This window comes from Oryzias melastigma, linkage group LG16, assembly GCF_002922805.2.
Source record: "Oryzias melastigma strain HK-1 linkage group LG16, ASM292280v2, whole genome shotgun sequence".
Classification (NCBI taxonomy): domain Eukaryota; kingdom Metazoa; phylum Chordata; class Actinopteri; order Beloniformes; family Adrianichthyidae; genus Oryzias; species Oryzias melastigma.
This window is the reverse complement of record NC_050527.1, coordinates 12,508,749-12,525,101: the sequence shown is the minus strand read 5'-3', so window position 1 is coordinate 12,525,101 and position 16,353 is coordinate 12,508,749. Positions and strand designations below refer to the sequence as shown.

General features: G+C 38.9%; 1 protein-coding gene across 1 annotated transcript in view; it reads right to left on the bottom strand.

Annotated features, from left to right (window-relative positions):
- LOC112143494 (exostosin-1b) overlaps positions 1–9,184 on the bottom strand; it is a 30,929-nt gene extending 21,745 nt beyond the window's left edge. Inside the window, exon 1 of the mRNA XM_024267523.2 lies at positions 7,295–9,184. Within this exon, the coding sequence (XP_024123291.1) occupies positions 7,295–8,229 (935 nt within the window). The 5' untranslated portion in view covers positions 8,230–9,184. The remainder of the gene's footprint in view (positions 1–7,294) is intronic.
- Positions 9,185–16,353: the final 7,169 nt, after the last annotated feature.

Here is a 16,353-nt window from a genome sequence, read left to right as displayed (position 1 = left end):
TAGAAATAGAATTTCCACATCATGGTAGATGATGGTTGGGTTTTTTCTGTGTCATTCTAACTATGTATTTTGCTTTCTACATAAAGGGATACCCATTGTGATACTTTAGTGGTCAAACTTAGGCGACAGCTACTCAAGAGTCCATTTTCCTCCATCTAACACTAAGCAGAAGTCATTGTGCATAAAGCTACTGCAGGTGTTTGATGAATCCATGACAGAAACATATACTGAAAAGACAATGCGCGGCTTTTAAAAACTGTATAGTTAAGGAAATAAGATCTGCAAGTCTCCATTTCATTGCACAAAAGGAGTGCATCCTCCTTGTTTTAGTGATGTGCAAAGCACTAATCAGGCTGACTGAGCATAAAAGGGGCTTTAAAAAAAAAAAAAAAAAAAAAAAAAAAAATCAACAAAACCAATCAAACTAAGCTCAGGAAAGATACTTGTAAAGTACCAAGCTTTTTCCAACAATATTTCAATATAAAATGATTTATGGATTACTGTCCATGCATTGCCTGAAATAGGACCTTAGTTTATCTCCTTAAAAATACAAATTAAGTGCAGAATTGGTGAATGATATTAGGATACACAGTGAATGGAAAAAAATGTGATGACTTGCTGGGAAAACTTCACAAACAGCTCAATTATTTTATTGACACATCTTCTGCAAATTGAACCATTTGTTCAATTCTATAGGAACCTCACTATATTAATACAAAAAAACAGGTGTGTTGACACTGCAGATAAAATTGAGAAAAGATCCAAATGTGGCTGATGTGCAGAAACTCAGATCAACCATCCTCCTAAAACGATTATCATTTTCCCCAAGCTCCGTAAAGCCTGCATCAGGTTGGCTAGCAGCCCTCCGCCCGGAGCTTTGGCCAATACGGGGGATTAAAACTCTGCTAGTCTATAAATACACCTAGCAGACTCACGTCAGCAACCAACCAGCTATTGCACTCACCTCTAATTGTTAGATATTTGGCATATGTTTTCTCTTTTCTGATGCTTTCACTCGATCCTTTCTATCCTAATGCACTCTCCGGTTTTGCTCTCTTTGTGTTCCCATTTCTACTCCCAACTTCCTCACAGTTGGTTTTCCACTCTTCTGTGACTCTGCCCTCGTCTCTCACTTTATCCTGATCATGCTCTCTTGCTTGGCAAGGTCTCTTAATTGGAAACAAGCTGTGAGAGAGCTTTCAGTTTGAAGTTAAAATTGCATCTGACCTACCTCCTGCTGAATCTTTTCTTCTGTATTTTGGCTGCATTACAAGGATGAACACAGTGGCCCAGAACTGACGTAAAAGAGGACAACGTGGAGAAGACGGAAACAAAATAATGGGCTTGTGAACTCCAGAACAGAGGCTGACTATGTTTACTCCAGTCCCTATATCAAACATACAGTAAAACTTGACATTTAATAGTGTGTCTTGCATAATTCAAAAGATTTCTCACATCTATTTAACATTTCAGAATGTGCCAATAAAAAAATGTTCACATTTTACAGAGCCAGTGAGGCTTAATAGATTTACCGTCAACTTAAAGGTCTATCTCATCCAAAGAGTGACAAAAAAAAAAACTCATCACTGAAGAGTCTAGGAATTCAAAATGTTATAATAATGATGGTTACAGAGCGCTTAGATACATAGATCATTTTCTGGACTAAAAATTATGCCCTAATAAAGTCCAGAAATATAAGCCATAGATAAGTTAATCAAAAGGAAAAAAGCTAGATATGCTAAATAAACACTTGTAATGTTAATTAACCATAAATTCACAAAAATACCAGTCTTTCCATAGCAGTCATTGTGTGAAGCTGCTTTGAATCAGTCAAAACTTCCTTGTTGTGAGTGGGAGAGGATAAGAGGGATTTATAGCACAAAGGACTATAGAAACAATGACTTCCCATCCAGTTAGATTGCACTGTCTGACCTAAAGGGCTGTGCAATGGGACACTGTAACCCACCAGACATAAGCCTTTATGATTAATACTTTAAAAAAACAAACAAAGATCTGAATACCATTTAATCTTTGCTTCCGAGAACTAACATCCTGTAGGAATAACGCTATGCTAAACAGTTGATATATAAGCTTACTTTTCTGAGCCAGCATTGCATTCCATTCTGCTTAAAGTCTTGGCATTCATTTTTAGAGTTGGAAAAACAATCTTACCGTGATATTGCAACTGTCCTCATAAAACATTCCTACTTTAACAGTTAAATCAAAAGCAAAATATTTTTAGATAAAGCAAAAAAAGAAAATAAACTTTAATAGATCAATCAGCCAAAGCTGGTTAGCAGCCAAGCAGCTACACTTTTTTTTGGTAATAAAAAGTTTTCCACAAACATAATTAAATTTGAAGAGAAAACTGATCATCCTCTGAGAGAGCAGAGCCTCCGAGTTGCAGTTCGAGCAGCAGATTTTTGCCGTAATCAGTCTTTGAGTCTAAAGTTGAAACAAAAGTTGAATTAAACTCCACGAGTCAGCTGCCCTCCAATAGTACTTCAAGAAGGGATGTTTATACCAGATGAATTACCCAACTGCCGTTCACTTTCCTTGGATGTATAAAGGCACTCCTTCATCTGGGTATTGTTACTATGCACACTGGTACGTTAGGTGGTTCTGTTTATTCCCGTCAGTCATGAGATGTGTCAAGCTTGCCTATGCCACAAAAATGCCAAATGTGCAGTTTTGTACGAATTCGCTCACTGTTCCCTAACTCCCAAAAGACTATATAGTGCCCTGGAGTTTAAAGGGCCTATATCATGCTATTCTTAATTATTTCAAAGTAAACTATATTCATATATACAATCATAAATTATCTTTTTCCCACTAAAGAACATTTTAATGAAATATGAGCGATTTTCATAAGCTCTTTCCTACCCATAAGTAAGATGACTCGATCTCTGAGGAAATGCCTTTTGGTCCTTGTGGGTGCCGCCCATTTCATAACAGCAACCTAGAGCCGGCCTCAGACGAGTCTGCGTTTTGCCCAGAAAAACAAACAGCATACGAACTTTTGCAAAGATGGATGTGCATAGCGTATATATTCCAGCAGCATGTAAATTTTGGTCGGTAGCATACGCCAAAGAAAATTCTGGAAAGGAATCTGCACTACATTTTTGAGGTGGATCGTAAAAGTATCCCAATATGGCGCAAGCAGATTGGTGATATTAGGAAGATGGCTGCAGAAAAATGAACAACAACAAACAACCGCCAGATAAAGGTGCAAAGAAAGAGAGTGATTAATTAGAAGAACTGGTTTGAACATGGATTATTGAGCAAAGACAAAAAGGAGCATGCGTCTCCAGGAAAAAGATTCACATGAAGGGCGAAGAGGGCTGCACGGTGGCGCAGTGGTTAGCGCTCTCGCCTCACAGCGAGAAGGCCCCGGTTCGAATCCCGGCTGGGACCTTTCTGTGTGGAGTTTGCATGTTCTCCCCGTGCATGCGTGGGTTTTCACCGGGGACTCCGGCTTCCTCCCACCGTCCAAAAACATGCTTCACAGGTTAATTGGTGACTCTAAATTGCCCCTAGGTGTGCATGTGAGAGTGATTGGGTGTGTGATTGAGGCCCTGTGACAGACTGGCGACCTGTCCGGGTGTACCCCGCCTTCGCCCATCAGCAGCCGGGATAGGCTCCGGCAACCCCGAAAGGGACGAAGCGGTTAGGAAAATGGATGGATGGATGAAGGGCGAAGAGGAATTTTGATACAGAGATTGATGATACTTCAAAGAGAAAAGAATCGTTCACAACCAGTGCTAATCAGAACATAATGCAATGTTCTCATCATTTCAATAAATCCTAAAATGTTCATCTGGAAAATGAGCCCATTAGCAATCACCATTCTGTTTTTGATGGGATAAAAGCCTTCCTCCAACTGATGTCTGTCTCTTATTCGAGCCGGCTGCCAAATTTTTGGAATAAGAGTCTGGGCTACCAAAGCCAGATGTACAGCCTTGTGCATAAATAAATTGTGCATAAGTGTTTTGGCAATACCCCCAGCTCCATGGAAAAAATGGGTGTGTGTGTTAGCCTGGGGGCCATGCTGGTAGTGCAGACTCTCTGGAACGGGCTGGTCCACACTTTATGATGTCATAATGTGAGGATCCATTTGCTTTTGTGAGTTAAGAGGGGCTGGTGCTCAGAGCTCCAAGTTTTAGAGAAATGCTCAGAAATGCATAAATTGATCAAAATAAAGTTTTTAGGTTTTTTTGAGAGGAATTAACATTATAATACACTTAAAGCTAATTTTCACTGATTTTTGAATTGTAGATTTGGACAATCCAAAAAATGTCAAACATCCTTTTTAGTGCAGTAAGTAGTGAGTGAATTTGGACAAAGCCTTTATGTCTGCAATCTGTTTTTGTGGAAATCAGTGGACAATGAACTTTAGCTTTAGTCCGAATGAATCGTGTGCTACAAGTTGACCTTCAGTAAAACTGCTTAATAACTTAAGATGCTTAACTATACTGGTAAAAACATTTTATTGACAAGAAATACCTGGATGCAACTTGTACTTTTATAGTATGAGTCACTTTAAGTGATTCACAAAAGTTGAAGAAATGGTCACATCTCTGATTGATGTTTATAAAACACAGAAAGTCAGCTGATCTAAATCAACTCCATCAGTTCACACAGAACTCACTTTGCTGTTACTACTTCACGGGACACTGCTAAGTGTGACAGAGGTCGAATAAAATGTTAAGCCGTTAAGCAATGTTGCAATATTACAAAGCACAGCAGAGAAGATAAAGTCACAGATAAACAGATGGTGTGAATGAAGCTTCAAATCTAAAATAAAAAACCTCTGAACCAAAAGGCTGAAAATATTACTAAATATTTCTTGACTTAATTTTAAAAAAATAGGAAATACTCAAGGTTTTTGACTTTCTGTACATTTTCGAGACGTGCAAAAAAGGAAACTTAATTGCTGCCAAATTCTGGTAAAACACTAGAGCTGCAAGATAAAATTCTGAAATACAAAACAAAACTTGATGAGCAGAAATACCCCATACAATATCATTTTGTCACGCTTTCCAGCGAGGTTTTTTTTACTTTGCTGCAAAGGATGACAAGTCATTCACACAAAGCCAAGCTGCCATTCATTCTGTCACTTTGGTGTGTGTTTTCTCACAGCTATGTTAATGTTTCAAATGCTCAACATGACAACGGGGTAAAGATTAAAAAGCTTCATAAAACATTAAAAATAGGGCAAAATGTGTTTTATTCAATGTGTCTCCTCACTTGCCTTAAAAAAAGAACTCTGATCAGCTGTTAGTTACAAAACAGAGTTGTTTATGGTTACAAACATTTGTACACATCCGTTAATGATCTTAAGACTTGGCGGTCCTGCATGAAGAACAATTTAAGAGTGTTTTATTGTCACTGTCATGTGTGGCTTATGGAAACACATAAAAGTAAAAGCCACCCTCTCAACAAACACACTCATATTTACAAGTAGATGTGCAAGTATGAAATCAATGAGGAATTTCAGCAAGAATGATGCTCAAACCAAATAACGAAGAATTATGGCTAAGAAGAAAACGTTTGCACAACATAGAAAAAGAAAATCCATTGCGGTAGCAGTTTTTTTCCATGAAAAGTACCACAGGGACACAATATCATGTGACACTAATGATATATTGACGGAATGGCAGACAGAAAACAAGTTTTAATTTCCATGAAAGCTATGTAATACCATAATTCTTTAGTAAAGAAACAAAATGTTGTTTATAAGATAAATTTAATTATTATTATTACTTAGGGAAATATATATTTTTTTACCTTGAATTTATTTGAATATGTGAGCATGCTTCTTCACTAAAAACTCCTTAAAGTGCAATATTTTTAAAGTGACTCCCTGGTGAGCAGATGATAAAATCCTAACATCAAATAATCAAATTCTAATAACATTTGCTTGGATCTGAGATTAGAATCAACCTGCATACTAAAAGGAGTGTATTTTACTGGAGACGTACAAAATGAGAAGCACTGGGCATGAGGTTACTATGCAATACAGCTAAGCTGGAAAGCGCCAGATAAAGATCTGTTCTTCACTAATGCCACTTATTGACAGCAGGATTAACATTTTATTTGGGCTACGGTGCCAGTGCCCCCCATCTCTCTGTATAGTCATTTTCTTAGCCAGGCTGGCAGGAAGCAGTGAGCTGACAAAGTATAGCTGACAGGACTTGGAGTTTCTGTCGGAAGAGTAATGGGAGAATGTCATTTGCTTAGACAGGAAATGAGCATAACGAGCAGCAGTTACATCTTCTTAAATTCAGTCATACTGTGAGGAACACTAGCGCTCAAGAAGTCCTGAAAATAAAACCTAACCAGCTTATGAATGGGAGGATGTGTCAAAAACATGTCAATCTTTTACTTTTTGTAGGAATAGGTATAAAACTAAAATAAATTTAAGATATTTAGAATTAAACCTAGATTTAATTTTGATTTGAAGAAATTTTCCTTTTTCTAAAAAAATGTTTACAGTTACTAAAAATATGCAAGAATCCATTAATTTAATAATAAACGTTTCTCCTTTGTTCAATTTATATGGTGTGAAAACTGTTTCTTGATCAAACAAACTTGGCTTTACTAAATCAAATTGTTTTGAATCATGGAAACCAACATATTTTGGTAAAATAAAAAATACGGCTAAAATGAAAATTCAAAAGGCTATAATGATAAAAACTAATATTAAAAAATGCTGACACAGCGGTCAATCTTAACGAGCACCCAAACAGCGGAGGGGGTCACACGGGACGCCGACTGGGGCCACTGCATTCCTGGCTGATGCAGCTGGGCCCGTCTGGGAAATGACTGTGCAAACAGGAGCCAGAGTGGCTTCCCCTTACTGGCACCAGTGCTTTGTCCTTACTAATCCACTCCACAGAGTGCCAGTCAAAGACCCAGCACCGTACAGTCATCAGAAATAACACGCCATAGTCTGGGGGTACAATCCCACTGGACCAAGCCAGAAGACAGACGCCAGCTTGCTCGATCCACCACAAAGAGTGGCGACGATGGGGCTGGAGTTTTCAAGAAAATACACTATTATTCCATTTTTTTGTTCCAATAACCCAATGACTGTGGTTTCTGCCTTAAAGCTTCTTTTACAACTGCAGGAATGCTAATCAATCAACTTGGAGACACTTAAGAGTGTTTTTAAGACAGAAAAATGAATCAACTAAATAGCTCAAACTAACCAATGCAATAATATAAGGAGTGTGCCTTCTTCAGATAGGGAAAAATAATAAAAAAGAACCCACAAGAGTAAAAATTCACTCACTTGTCATACTCTGCGTTGTCCTTATCACAGCGCGCATCCTTGTGCTTCTGCCAGTCTTTCCCATGCTTGCAGGTGGTGAGGAGGACCACATCCTCCGAGTTATGTACATGATATAAAGCATTCCTAGTGTCTGAGCCTATCCCGGTCAGATAGCGCTTGCCTTTGAAAACAAGCATGTATTTCCTATAAGGGGGGATTGTGTTGTGTTTCAGAAAACCCCTGTCCCCTCCTGTCCTGGGGTGGTCTTTAGAAAAAAGTGGAATAGAAACATCAAAGTTGGGCCTGAAGTTCTCTGTGCTGATGCTGGCTTTGGCCAACATGGCAAAGCCGATGTCGAAGCCCAGATCTTCCGTGTAATCTGGCCAGGTGCCGGAGTATAGATTGAAAATGATGTGGTTTCTGCCTTCGTTCCAGAGAGGAAGGCTCTGGATTTTTGCTTTCAAGTTGTGGACATATTGAGGCGAAAGCTGGTCCCGATCCAAAGTGTCCAAGCTCAGGACAAACAGGCAGGCCTGTGCCGGGTCTGGGGTATAGAACCTGGACCCCTCGATTGAGGACAAGATGTTCTGGTAACTTTCAGAAAGCTTCTCTCCCTTCTGCTGGGGGTAAACGTAAACTTTAAATCCATTCTTCTCACACAGAGAGAAGTCAAAGCAGGACTCCATTCTGCAGCGTCTTCCAGTGTAAAGCCCTGAGTTGGAGTCTCGTTTTTGTCTGGGAGATATGTGTTCGTGGAAGTCATGGTCCTTTTCCCAGGTACTGAAAGCCCTCAGGTAACCCTGGAGACGACGCCACCGCGCGCCGGGGTGATAACCGGTGAGGCTTTGGTCATCACGCCGGCCGGACAGCGGGACTTGGATCCCACCAAAGCAGAACAGCAGAATGAGACTGGCACCAGCGGAGAACAGGATTAAGTAGCGTTTTTTGGCCTGCATGTGTCCAGCGGTTAGAGACCAGGCGTCTGGCGATGAATCCAAGCAGCCCCGAAGTTTGGGTCTCACCACCTCCGGCGAGAACGCTCCGCCATCTTCCCCCGAGCTGCAAGGGTTGTGCGTCTCCCTCCTTCTGTTTCAGATGCCGTTCACAAGTCCGGGAACTGATCCAACGCATGTGGGCGATTTTTTAATATTCATCCACCGCGTCCCCTCGTCAGCCGTGCCACTGCTTAACTGACAATCGCTCTTAAACAACAGAGCGCCGCAATCTGGGCATCTCGAGTCAGGCACTACTTTTTCAGACGCCACTATCCAAACGGAATCAACACGACTAACAACAACACTCGTTCTTCGTTATAACTAATGTTGACACATACGATAGCATGGATTAAAGCAGCAGCGTGTCCAGGACTTGTTGCCTGGACACTCAACTATTGTCCCTAACAAATAGTGAGCAACCGGGCACGGGAGTTGTACAACATTCAACGCACCCAACAACATTAGCTTTGTTTCTCACATCAAAACACAGCTTATATTTACCGCTTGTAACAAAATACAGCACTGGTATTCCGTTTCTGTCTGTAATAGCCCCCCGTTCACGCTCACTAACTAGCTAGTTTCAGAAAACATTCACAGTTAGCTTCTAAGCTAATCGTTCGAATCAAAGAGGCTCGAGCGGTAAATAAAGAAGCCAAACGGGCGTCTTGCTGAAAAACATTGTCGCCGCCTGTCGTGAACAACTTATCTCCGACTTCTCCCTCGTTTCCGGCAAAAGAGCGTCTCAGAATCGCGCCAGGCGTCTGAAAAGCACCGGCGAAGGCTCCCACACACAAACAAGAGTGTCGTACAGAACACAAGCCAAGCAGCTCAGCATAGCTGGGCCGTCCCACCAGCTCCACCGCTGCCGCTGAAGTGACGTGACTCCACGGCCGACGGCGCGCTGCGATTGGCTGCGGTCACGTTCGAAGTGGGCGGGGCTTCCACCGCATCCATTCCCGACCAAAGGTTTTAAAGGGCTGATCGGTCGACTTTTGCTTTGTGAGATAAAATAAAATAAAATAAAATAAAATAAAATAAAATAAAATAAAATAAAATAAAATAAAATAAAATAAAATAAAATAAAATAAAACAAAATAAAATAAAAAATAAACAAGGACATTTGTGGAGTTCAGAAAAATCATTTTCAACCTAAATGTTAGTTAAATAGCTTATCAGTAACTGATTTACTGATAAACAATGCAAAACTATAGGAGCTTCCTGTTCTGTTCATCTTTTTTCATGTCCCCTTTTCTTTAAAAAATGTTCTGCATTTGCTAAAATTAAAAGATTTAACAAAATTAAAAAATAAAAACAAGTCTTGTCTAGTTTTTAGCTTTAAACAACACAAGTTTTAAAAACATGTTTTTTATTTATTAAATGTGCAAGTAAAAAAGTTCACACCCAAAGAAGAGATGAAGTGGTAAACAAAAAAACAAGTGCCATGAGTCATAACTACGGTAGTTTTCTTTTTACTAATATTGAAAAAATATATTACATTTGTAACTATTTTAGACATTTCGTCAATTTTTTAAGGTTCTACTGCAACTTATTTTATGCTTTTAATTTGGTAAAAATCAGTGGGTTGCTAAAATAATTTTTATTTGTAATTAGAGTATAATTTACAAGCCAGGTGTTTAAATCAAACATCTATATAGTTGAGTATAAATCCTCGAAAGTGAAAATCAAGGTAAAAGAGCAGGTTTATTACCCAGCCATAAATCCTGTGCATAAAAGAGCCATTGCTGGTCATGCCTTCAGTCCTGCAGCACAGAGGCCAACAATATTTGCTGAGCTGTAGTCTGGGTGTTTTATTTGATGCTTTTGTTTTGTTTTTTTAAAGTTATCTTGTTGAAGTACCTTTGAGCTAGACACTTGAAGCCTTCTTTATCACTATATGCATCTTTTGATCCTCTGCTTCAGGGTTGAAAAGCAACAAATTAATAAACAGATGTAAACAGAGGAAACCTACTGGGCATAAGTAGCTTTTTCAGTCAAGAATCAAGATTGAGCTTTGAGCACATAAGATTTGATATAGGTCAAGATAAAGGTCGGGATGTTTTCACAGCCTTTGTACACTTTAGGTCATTGAACCACAGCAACCTTTTCGTGTTTCCACAGTGGAAGAAATGTCCTCTGTTATCTGTGTCTGTACTGTAAGACCTACAGCTAACAGAAATGCATTCAAGTTTTTTTTTTTTTTTTTTTTGCAGTACAGCAGGGGAACAACATAAGGCAGTGAAACAACTGCAAAGATTTTGATTCTTTGTAAGAATTGAAAACACAATCCGGTCTACCACCCACCATCTGGTCTGTTTGTGACTTCAGCACGTCTGAATGAAGTGTAGATGCAGCAAGACAGGGAAAAAATGACACAGTGTACACAATCTGCAGTCATTGGAGTTGTTTGGTATTAATGCATCTCAAGGCTGTTTATAAAAATAAGGAAGAATGTTAGGATGCGAGGACTGACTGAGTGCACAGCCTCCGATCAATAACAGAGAGGGACGTGGTGGCCCATGCATCACTCTTTCTCTGCTGTCTGCCCCCTCACTCCTGCATTTCCAATTTTTGACTCCCCTCATCAACCTTTACTGTACATTGAATGCTTTCTCGTCTCTTTTTCATCTCCTCATCTTCATCTGCAATAAGGCACGGTTGCAGTGATGGATTGCAATGATAAGATGTTATCCTCCACCAGCCAAATCATCTTTGTTTGAGCTTTTTCAGAAGGTCTATTTCTGCAAAACTGCATCTTTTCCCTTTTATTTCACAGTCTAAAAGTATTTTGGTACGTCTGTGATCCGACTGCTGCACTTCAGAGCCAGCGAGATGAAAGACAAGTCAACAAAAATACAGACAACTGAATGCCTGAGGGGGAAGAAAAAAACTTTGGAGAAGACTTTTTGTCTGGAAATCAGACTCGGCTTAACGAGGCTGATGCATTCGCGAGGATGAGTGCTGGCCAGATTTAGAGCGGGAGAATGACTGAGGGAGGGCAGCACTCCCCACTGTGTACTACGTGCAACCATGCCAGTATCTAATTTGCATGCACACAGGTCATAGTTTTCCCAGCCAGCCTTGCAAGTCAGCCTGCCAAGCAACCAAATAGAGATGCATTATTTCCTTCTGAGGATTTTTTGATCATTCTTCGTCCATATAACTGGTAAACTTTAGAGATGTTTTTTCTTTAATATATTTTTTTACATCAAGGATAATTGTGTGAATCCTGTCTGTATATGTGTGTGCCTCTTTGATGTAGAGCGCAGCCTTGGAAGTGATAATTTAAGCGTCCCTCCTGACTCACAGTGACAGCCTTGGTGCGATGGCTCATCCATCTGTGTTGACACGGGAATGCAAAAATCACATCTGAACCTATCAAGGCAAACATTAAAATGAAGGTTTCATGTGACAAATGTCTTGTGTGTGTTGATGCAGCGAAGGCCAGCATGATCCCCCACAAAGATGGAAGTGAAAGCTCACAGGCTGCTGGATCTTCTCCGTTTTAGGAAGAAAGCTGTCGGTAAAGAATGTGGATTTTAATCTTCTTAAGTGACAGTTATTTGAAATATCATGCATTTCAAAATAAACTAAAGTGACTAACTTTTTTGTTATAAAGTGTCAGTTGTTGCCCAAGCATCCTGCTGGGAACTTTGGGAGCAAAACAGCACAGAGACAACAGACAGTAACTTGGAGTTACCAAGGAAACAGCAAAAACTGATTAAGCATCTTAAGCAAGATCACAATTAAATGTGAATAAACACAGAAACAAACAAATTGAAACTACATTTTTGGTTGAATTTAGATGTTTTATACAAAAGTAAAACAGCAAAAACTGTGAAAATGTGACCTTCTGTGTCATACCTGTGGAGATTTTTTGTTCTTGTTACCCCCAGCATTCTGTTGTTTTTGGAACTTTCCCTGATCTCCAAAATTCGCGAGGCTTTGTTATGAAATATTAAGTGGTATCTGATAAAAGATGGAAACAGAGGAACACTATTTCTCCACAGTAAAATAAAATATGTCTTTCATTTCTTTCAGACTTAGGTGCAACATTCATATTAAATTGTTGTATTCAGTTCTGCAGATCAGTATCAGATGGATCGTTGGATGCAGTAATATAAATGCATGATTTTCATAATCAACCTATTATATATATATATATTATAACAGTCTACAAGAGATATTAGTTAATTGACTGATTTGTTAACATTTGACACTATAAAGTAAATTTGAGTCTGAATAACGAATAACTTAATCTAATTTAAATTTGCTGCTTACCTTTTTATTTTTATTTTATGTCAGTCATCTTTTTGGTAAACACTTTATTGACATTTAAAAAAGGAACTTAAAGCACTGGTGTGTATGTTAGGAGTATTTGCACTGATTTGACGACATCATCATGTCATCATCGTAGTTTCAAAGCTTAAAAATACAAGTTACAGTGAAATTGAAGTCGTGGTATCGAGGTAAGAACCTATTTGACCTATTTTTAAAAAAGCTGTGAGGGAGGAGAATAGTGTCCTCCTCAAAGATGAACACATGTGTCTTTTGTGTGTATTGTGTTCAGCTTTTTAGCTTGTGCGTGCATGTGTGTGTGCTGGAAGACGTCCATCACAGAGAAGACATCAGGTTCAATTACACGTACAACAACTTCCAGGTCTCCGCAGGCCTAAAAACCATTTATATGCTAATAAGTGAGACAGCAGTAATGACTTGCAATAAAAAGACATCTGCTGCTCCATCCGATCTGATATCGGAGCATCACCAAAGTCGACCTTTGCTGTTTGGTTTTAAACCGCTTGTTAGCCTTGTGGCCCCGCGAGGGAAGTGTTTTGACACCTTTTATTGTCAACGTTACAAACATTTTTGTGGCCTTTCACTGTTGTGTTGGAGGTATGTTCACGTTAGGAGCACGGGCGGACTTACCATTAGGCATGTGGCCCCCCCCAACACACAGGGGAGCTAAACACTTAATAAATATATCTAAAATAAGTGTTGCATCTATAATTATTTAACTCTGTCATGAAAAAAACACTCCAGATCCCTGATATGGCATAAGACTGAGCTCATGATAGTGGTTCATCCTCCCCCGTCCTTCTGCAACAATGGAATATTCCAGTCAGGAGCAAGTCAGCAAGATGGGAATTCGGTTTTCCCAGAAGTTTTGATTCCAACTTTGCAAGTAAAAATTGCTCTGGGTGGGGGACATACTTGGTATCAGCTATGCAGCTTTTAGCTCCTTATCACAATTTGTTTTAAATGGTAACCAAACCCTAAATCATTTTTTTGAATGTTGATCTCTATAAATGGGACTTTATAAGTGCTGTTGGTCATTGCCAAATTTTTGACAAATTAAAATAAGATTGTTTAATTCTTTGAAATATAGTCAAAAAACGTCTCTGTGCTGCCCCTTACAGGTCGAATCGAGGTATTACAGTTGAATTTTGTGATTGGTCAAACCATGTAAGTCCCAAGTCATGATCTGCAGCTCCAGTAATGGTAACAGTCCTGTTCTCTAGCCACACCTCCTGACTGGATTTTCCAGTTGCGGCTGTGGGTGGAGTCTGCCTCCAACTTCCCTGTTTGGTTACCCTTTAACCATGTAGTGATGGCCGCAGGTAAAGCAGTGCCTCACCTGCCACCATGAGATATAGCCTACCGATAATAAAATAAATATGTGTCCACTAACCTGCTCTATAAATGCAATTTTTGTTTGATCCTAATCATTATATTTTTATCCTCAAAATCGCTGTATTTTGAATATTTTCTGTTCAATTTCAATTCCTCATGGCAGTTTTGAAATTATTTCAGTTTTTAAATGTGTTTCAAAGCATTTTGTTTGCTAGTAGACTAATGAAGAACCAAGATAAGGACTTTTAAAAATACAACCGCTGCAGAGGGCACCATTTTATTTGTCGCCCGGGGCCCCAAAACTGCTATATCCGCCACATTTATAATCACATCTCAATAGATACATTTAAAACACCTTTATACAACAAAATTGTTTGAAATTATCATTTTTTATTAAGAAATTCGTGCCAAATTTATATTATTTACAATATCTATATCTGTTTTGCTAGAAAAAGACCTAATCAAGCTGTCACACGATCATAATTAAACTCTACAAGCAAAAGGCAGCTCCTTGGATTGGGGAAACGACTGTTGAATGCGTGCTGACATGGAGACATCCACGGGGGCATCTTGTCTTTTCTGCATGAGAATGGGCTCTCGCTTTAAGGGCTCGAAAGAGATCAATGAAGGGAGAAGAGTAGTGGGACCGGACTGCAAATTGAAAGCTCTTTAATCACCTCACACAGAGCACAGAGGTGTGAAAGCTGCAGCCATGAGAAGGTTTAATCACAAGTCAAGCTGAATGGAGTCAAGCTGCTGTTACTGAAAGGGCCCGAGGAGACATGGACACACATGTGCGCACAACTTTGTGTGTGTGTGTGCTATTACATATTTAGAATTTTAATAGAAATCTTGCAAATATTCTTCCTGTTAAGCAGATTTTACTACTTTGTCAACAAATCCAGAATGTTATAACTTTCAAAATCAGTTGAAATTTGCTCGTTTTAAGTTTATTAGAAACAATTAATTAAGAATACAGCTTTGTTGGAGATGTTCCACACTCAAAATCAAAGGCGACTGAAAGAGAAAACCTAAAGGGCACATTTAGGGTTAATGAAGAAAGTTTATAAGTTGAGGCTTCATTAGTGAAAACCTTTCTTGGTGATAGGAGGAAGCCCATATTGCTGACCCAGCTGCCCTGAGACTGTGACCTCAGTGTGATGGAAAACAGGTAATAAATCCAGTGACCTCAGGGACAAAGTGTACGCTCTGTGGACGGGGAGGTCAATAAGGAGCCAAGCCATGAATCTAAATGTGCATCTATCTTTGTCTGGTCCTCCTGGTCTCCACACAGCATTACCAAATCCTCATAATCAACTTTATGTAGAATAAAAGAGGTGAATACTCTGATTCACAGTTGTGTCATGAAGTTATTTTCAGTTTTCAGAGGCCAATTTTGGCACGAAGATGTCATCTTTGATTTAAGCTGAGTTTAAACCTTGCTCCGCTGCACAGTGAGGTAACAGGTCAAACAAACAGCTGTCACCATGCAGCCGTTTTTATCCTCCGGGACGCTCTGCTTAAAGGAAGAGAATGCCATCAGGTGAGACTTATGGAGCAATAAAAGTCCAGTTCCATCAGGGCCTGAAGGTGATGTTAGAGATGAAAGGCGCAATCAAAGCAGACCGGCATGCAGACAGGATGGACACAGAGTGACAGACTGAAGTATTTATGGGTAAAGTTAATTATTTGAGGACCTAATCTGATTGTCAAGGAGTGTGTTTACATGTGTTTGAATAACCAAGTTAGAATGGATGTTTGCAGGTAACTGGTTTCCTAAATGTTATTTAAACCTCAACACCTTTAACTAGAGGAAGAAGGGTTGGGGGGAAAAAAGAAAAATATTGTGCTTTTTTAAGACATACCAAACCCTGCTGGCATTCAGCTTTTGACAGAGCAGGAACTTGACTGAGGGAAGATGATAATCTCTAAAACTATCTTTTCTGGTACATACATTTCTTAAACAGTCTATTACCTCATACAATTTTGAATAAAAATGATAGGACACATGTTTATCACACTAAAAGACAGTGTTATACAGTATAACTCTTTTTAGTGCACTGCACTTTGTATTTTCAGACAGTAACAGATACTTGTGTACACATTATTGTATTATCAGTGTACAATACGACTCATTAAAACAGTCATAGTACTATATAGCAACTCCTGCATCAAAAATTATATTAAAAGGAAAATGACTTGTTGGATTCTTATCAATTTATGGATTAACAATAAAATGTAAAAAATGCTAGTGAACATAGTATATTAAGTTTCTCTGATAAAATAAATTTAGAAGGATAATTAATATGTACTGATAAAATGTTGCAATTTATTGCAAAATAAAAAAAAATATTGAAAAGAAATGACAGATTAAAAGAAAACAGATTTCTTCTTTCTTTTTTTTATCTGTCATTTCTTTGCAATACCTGTATTTTTGCCTATGACTTTTACTTT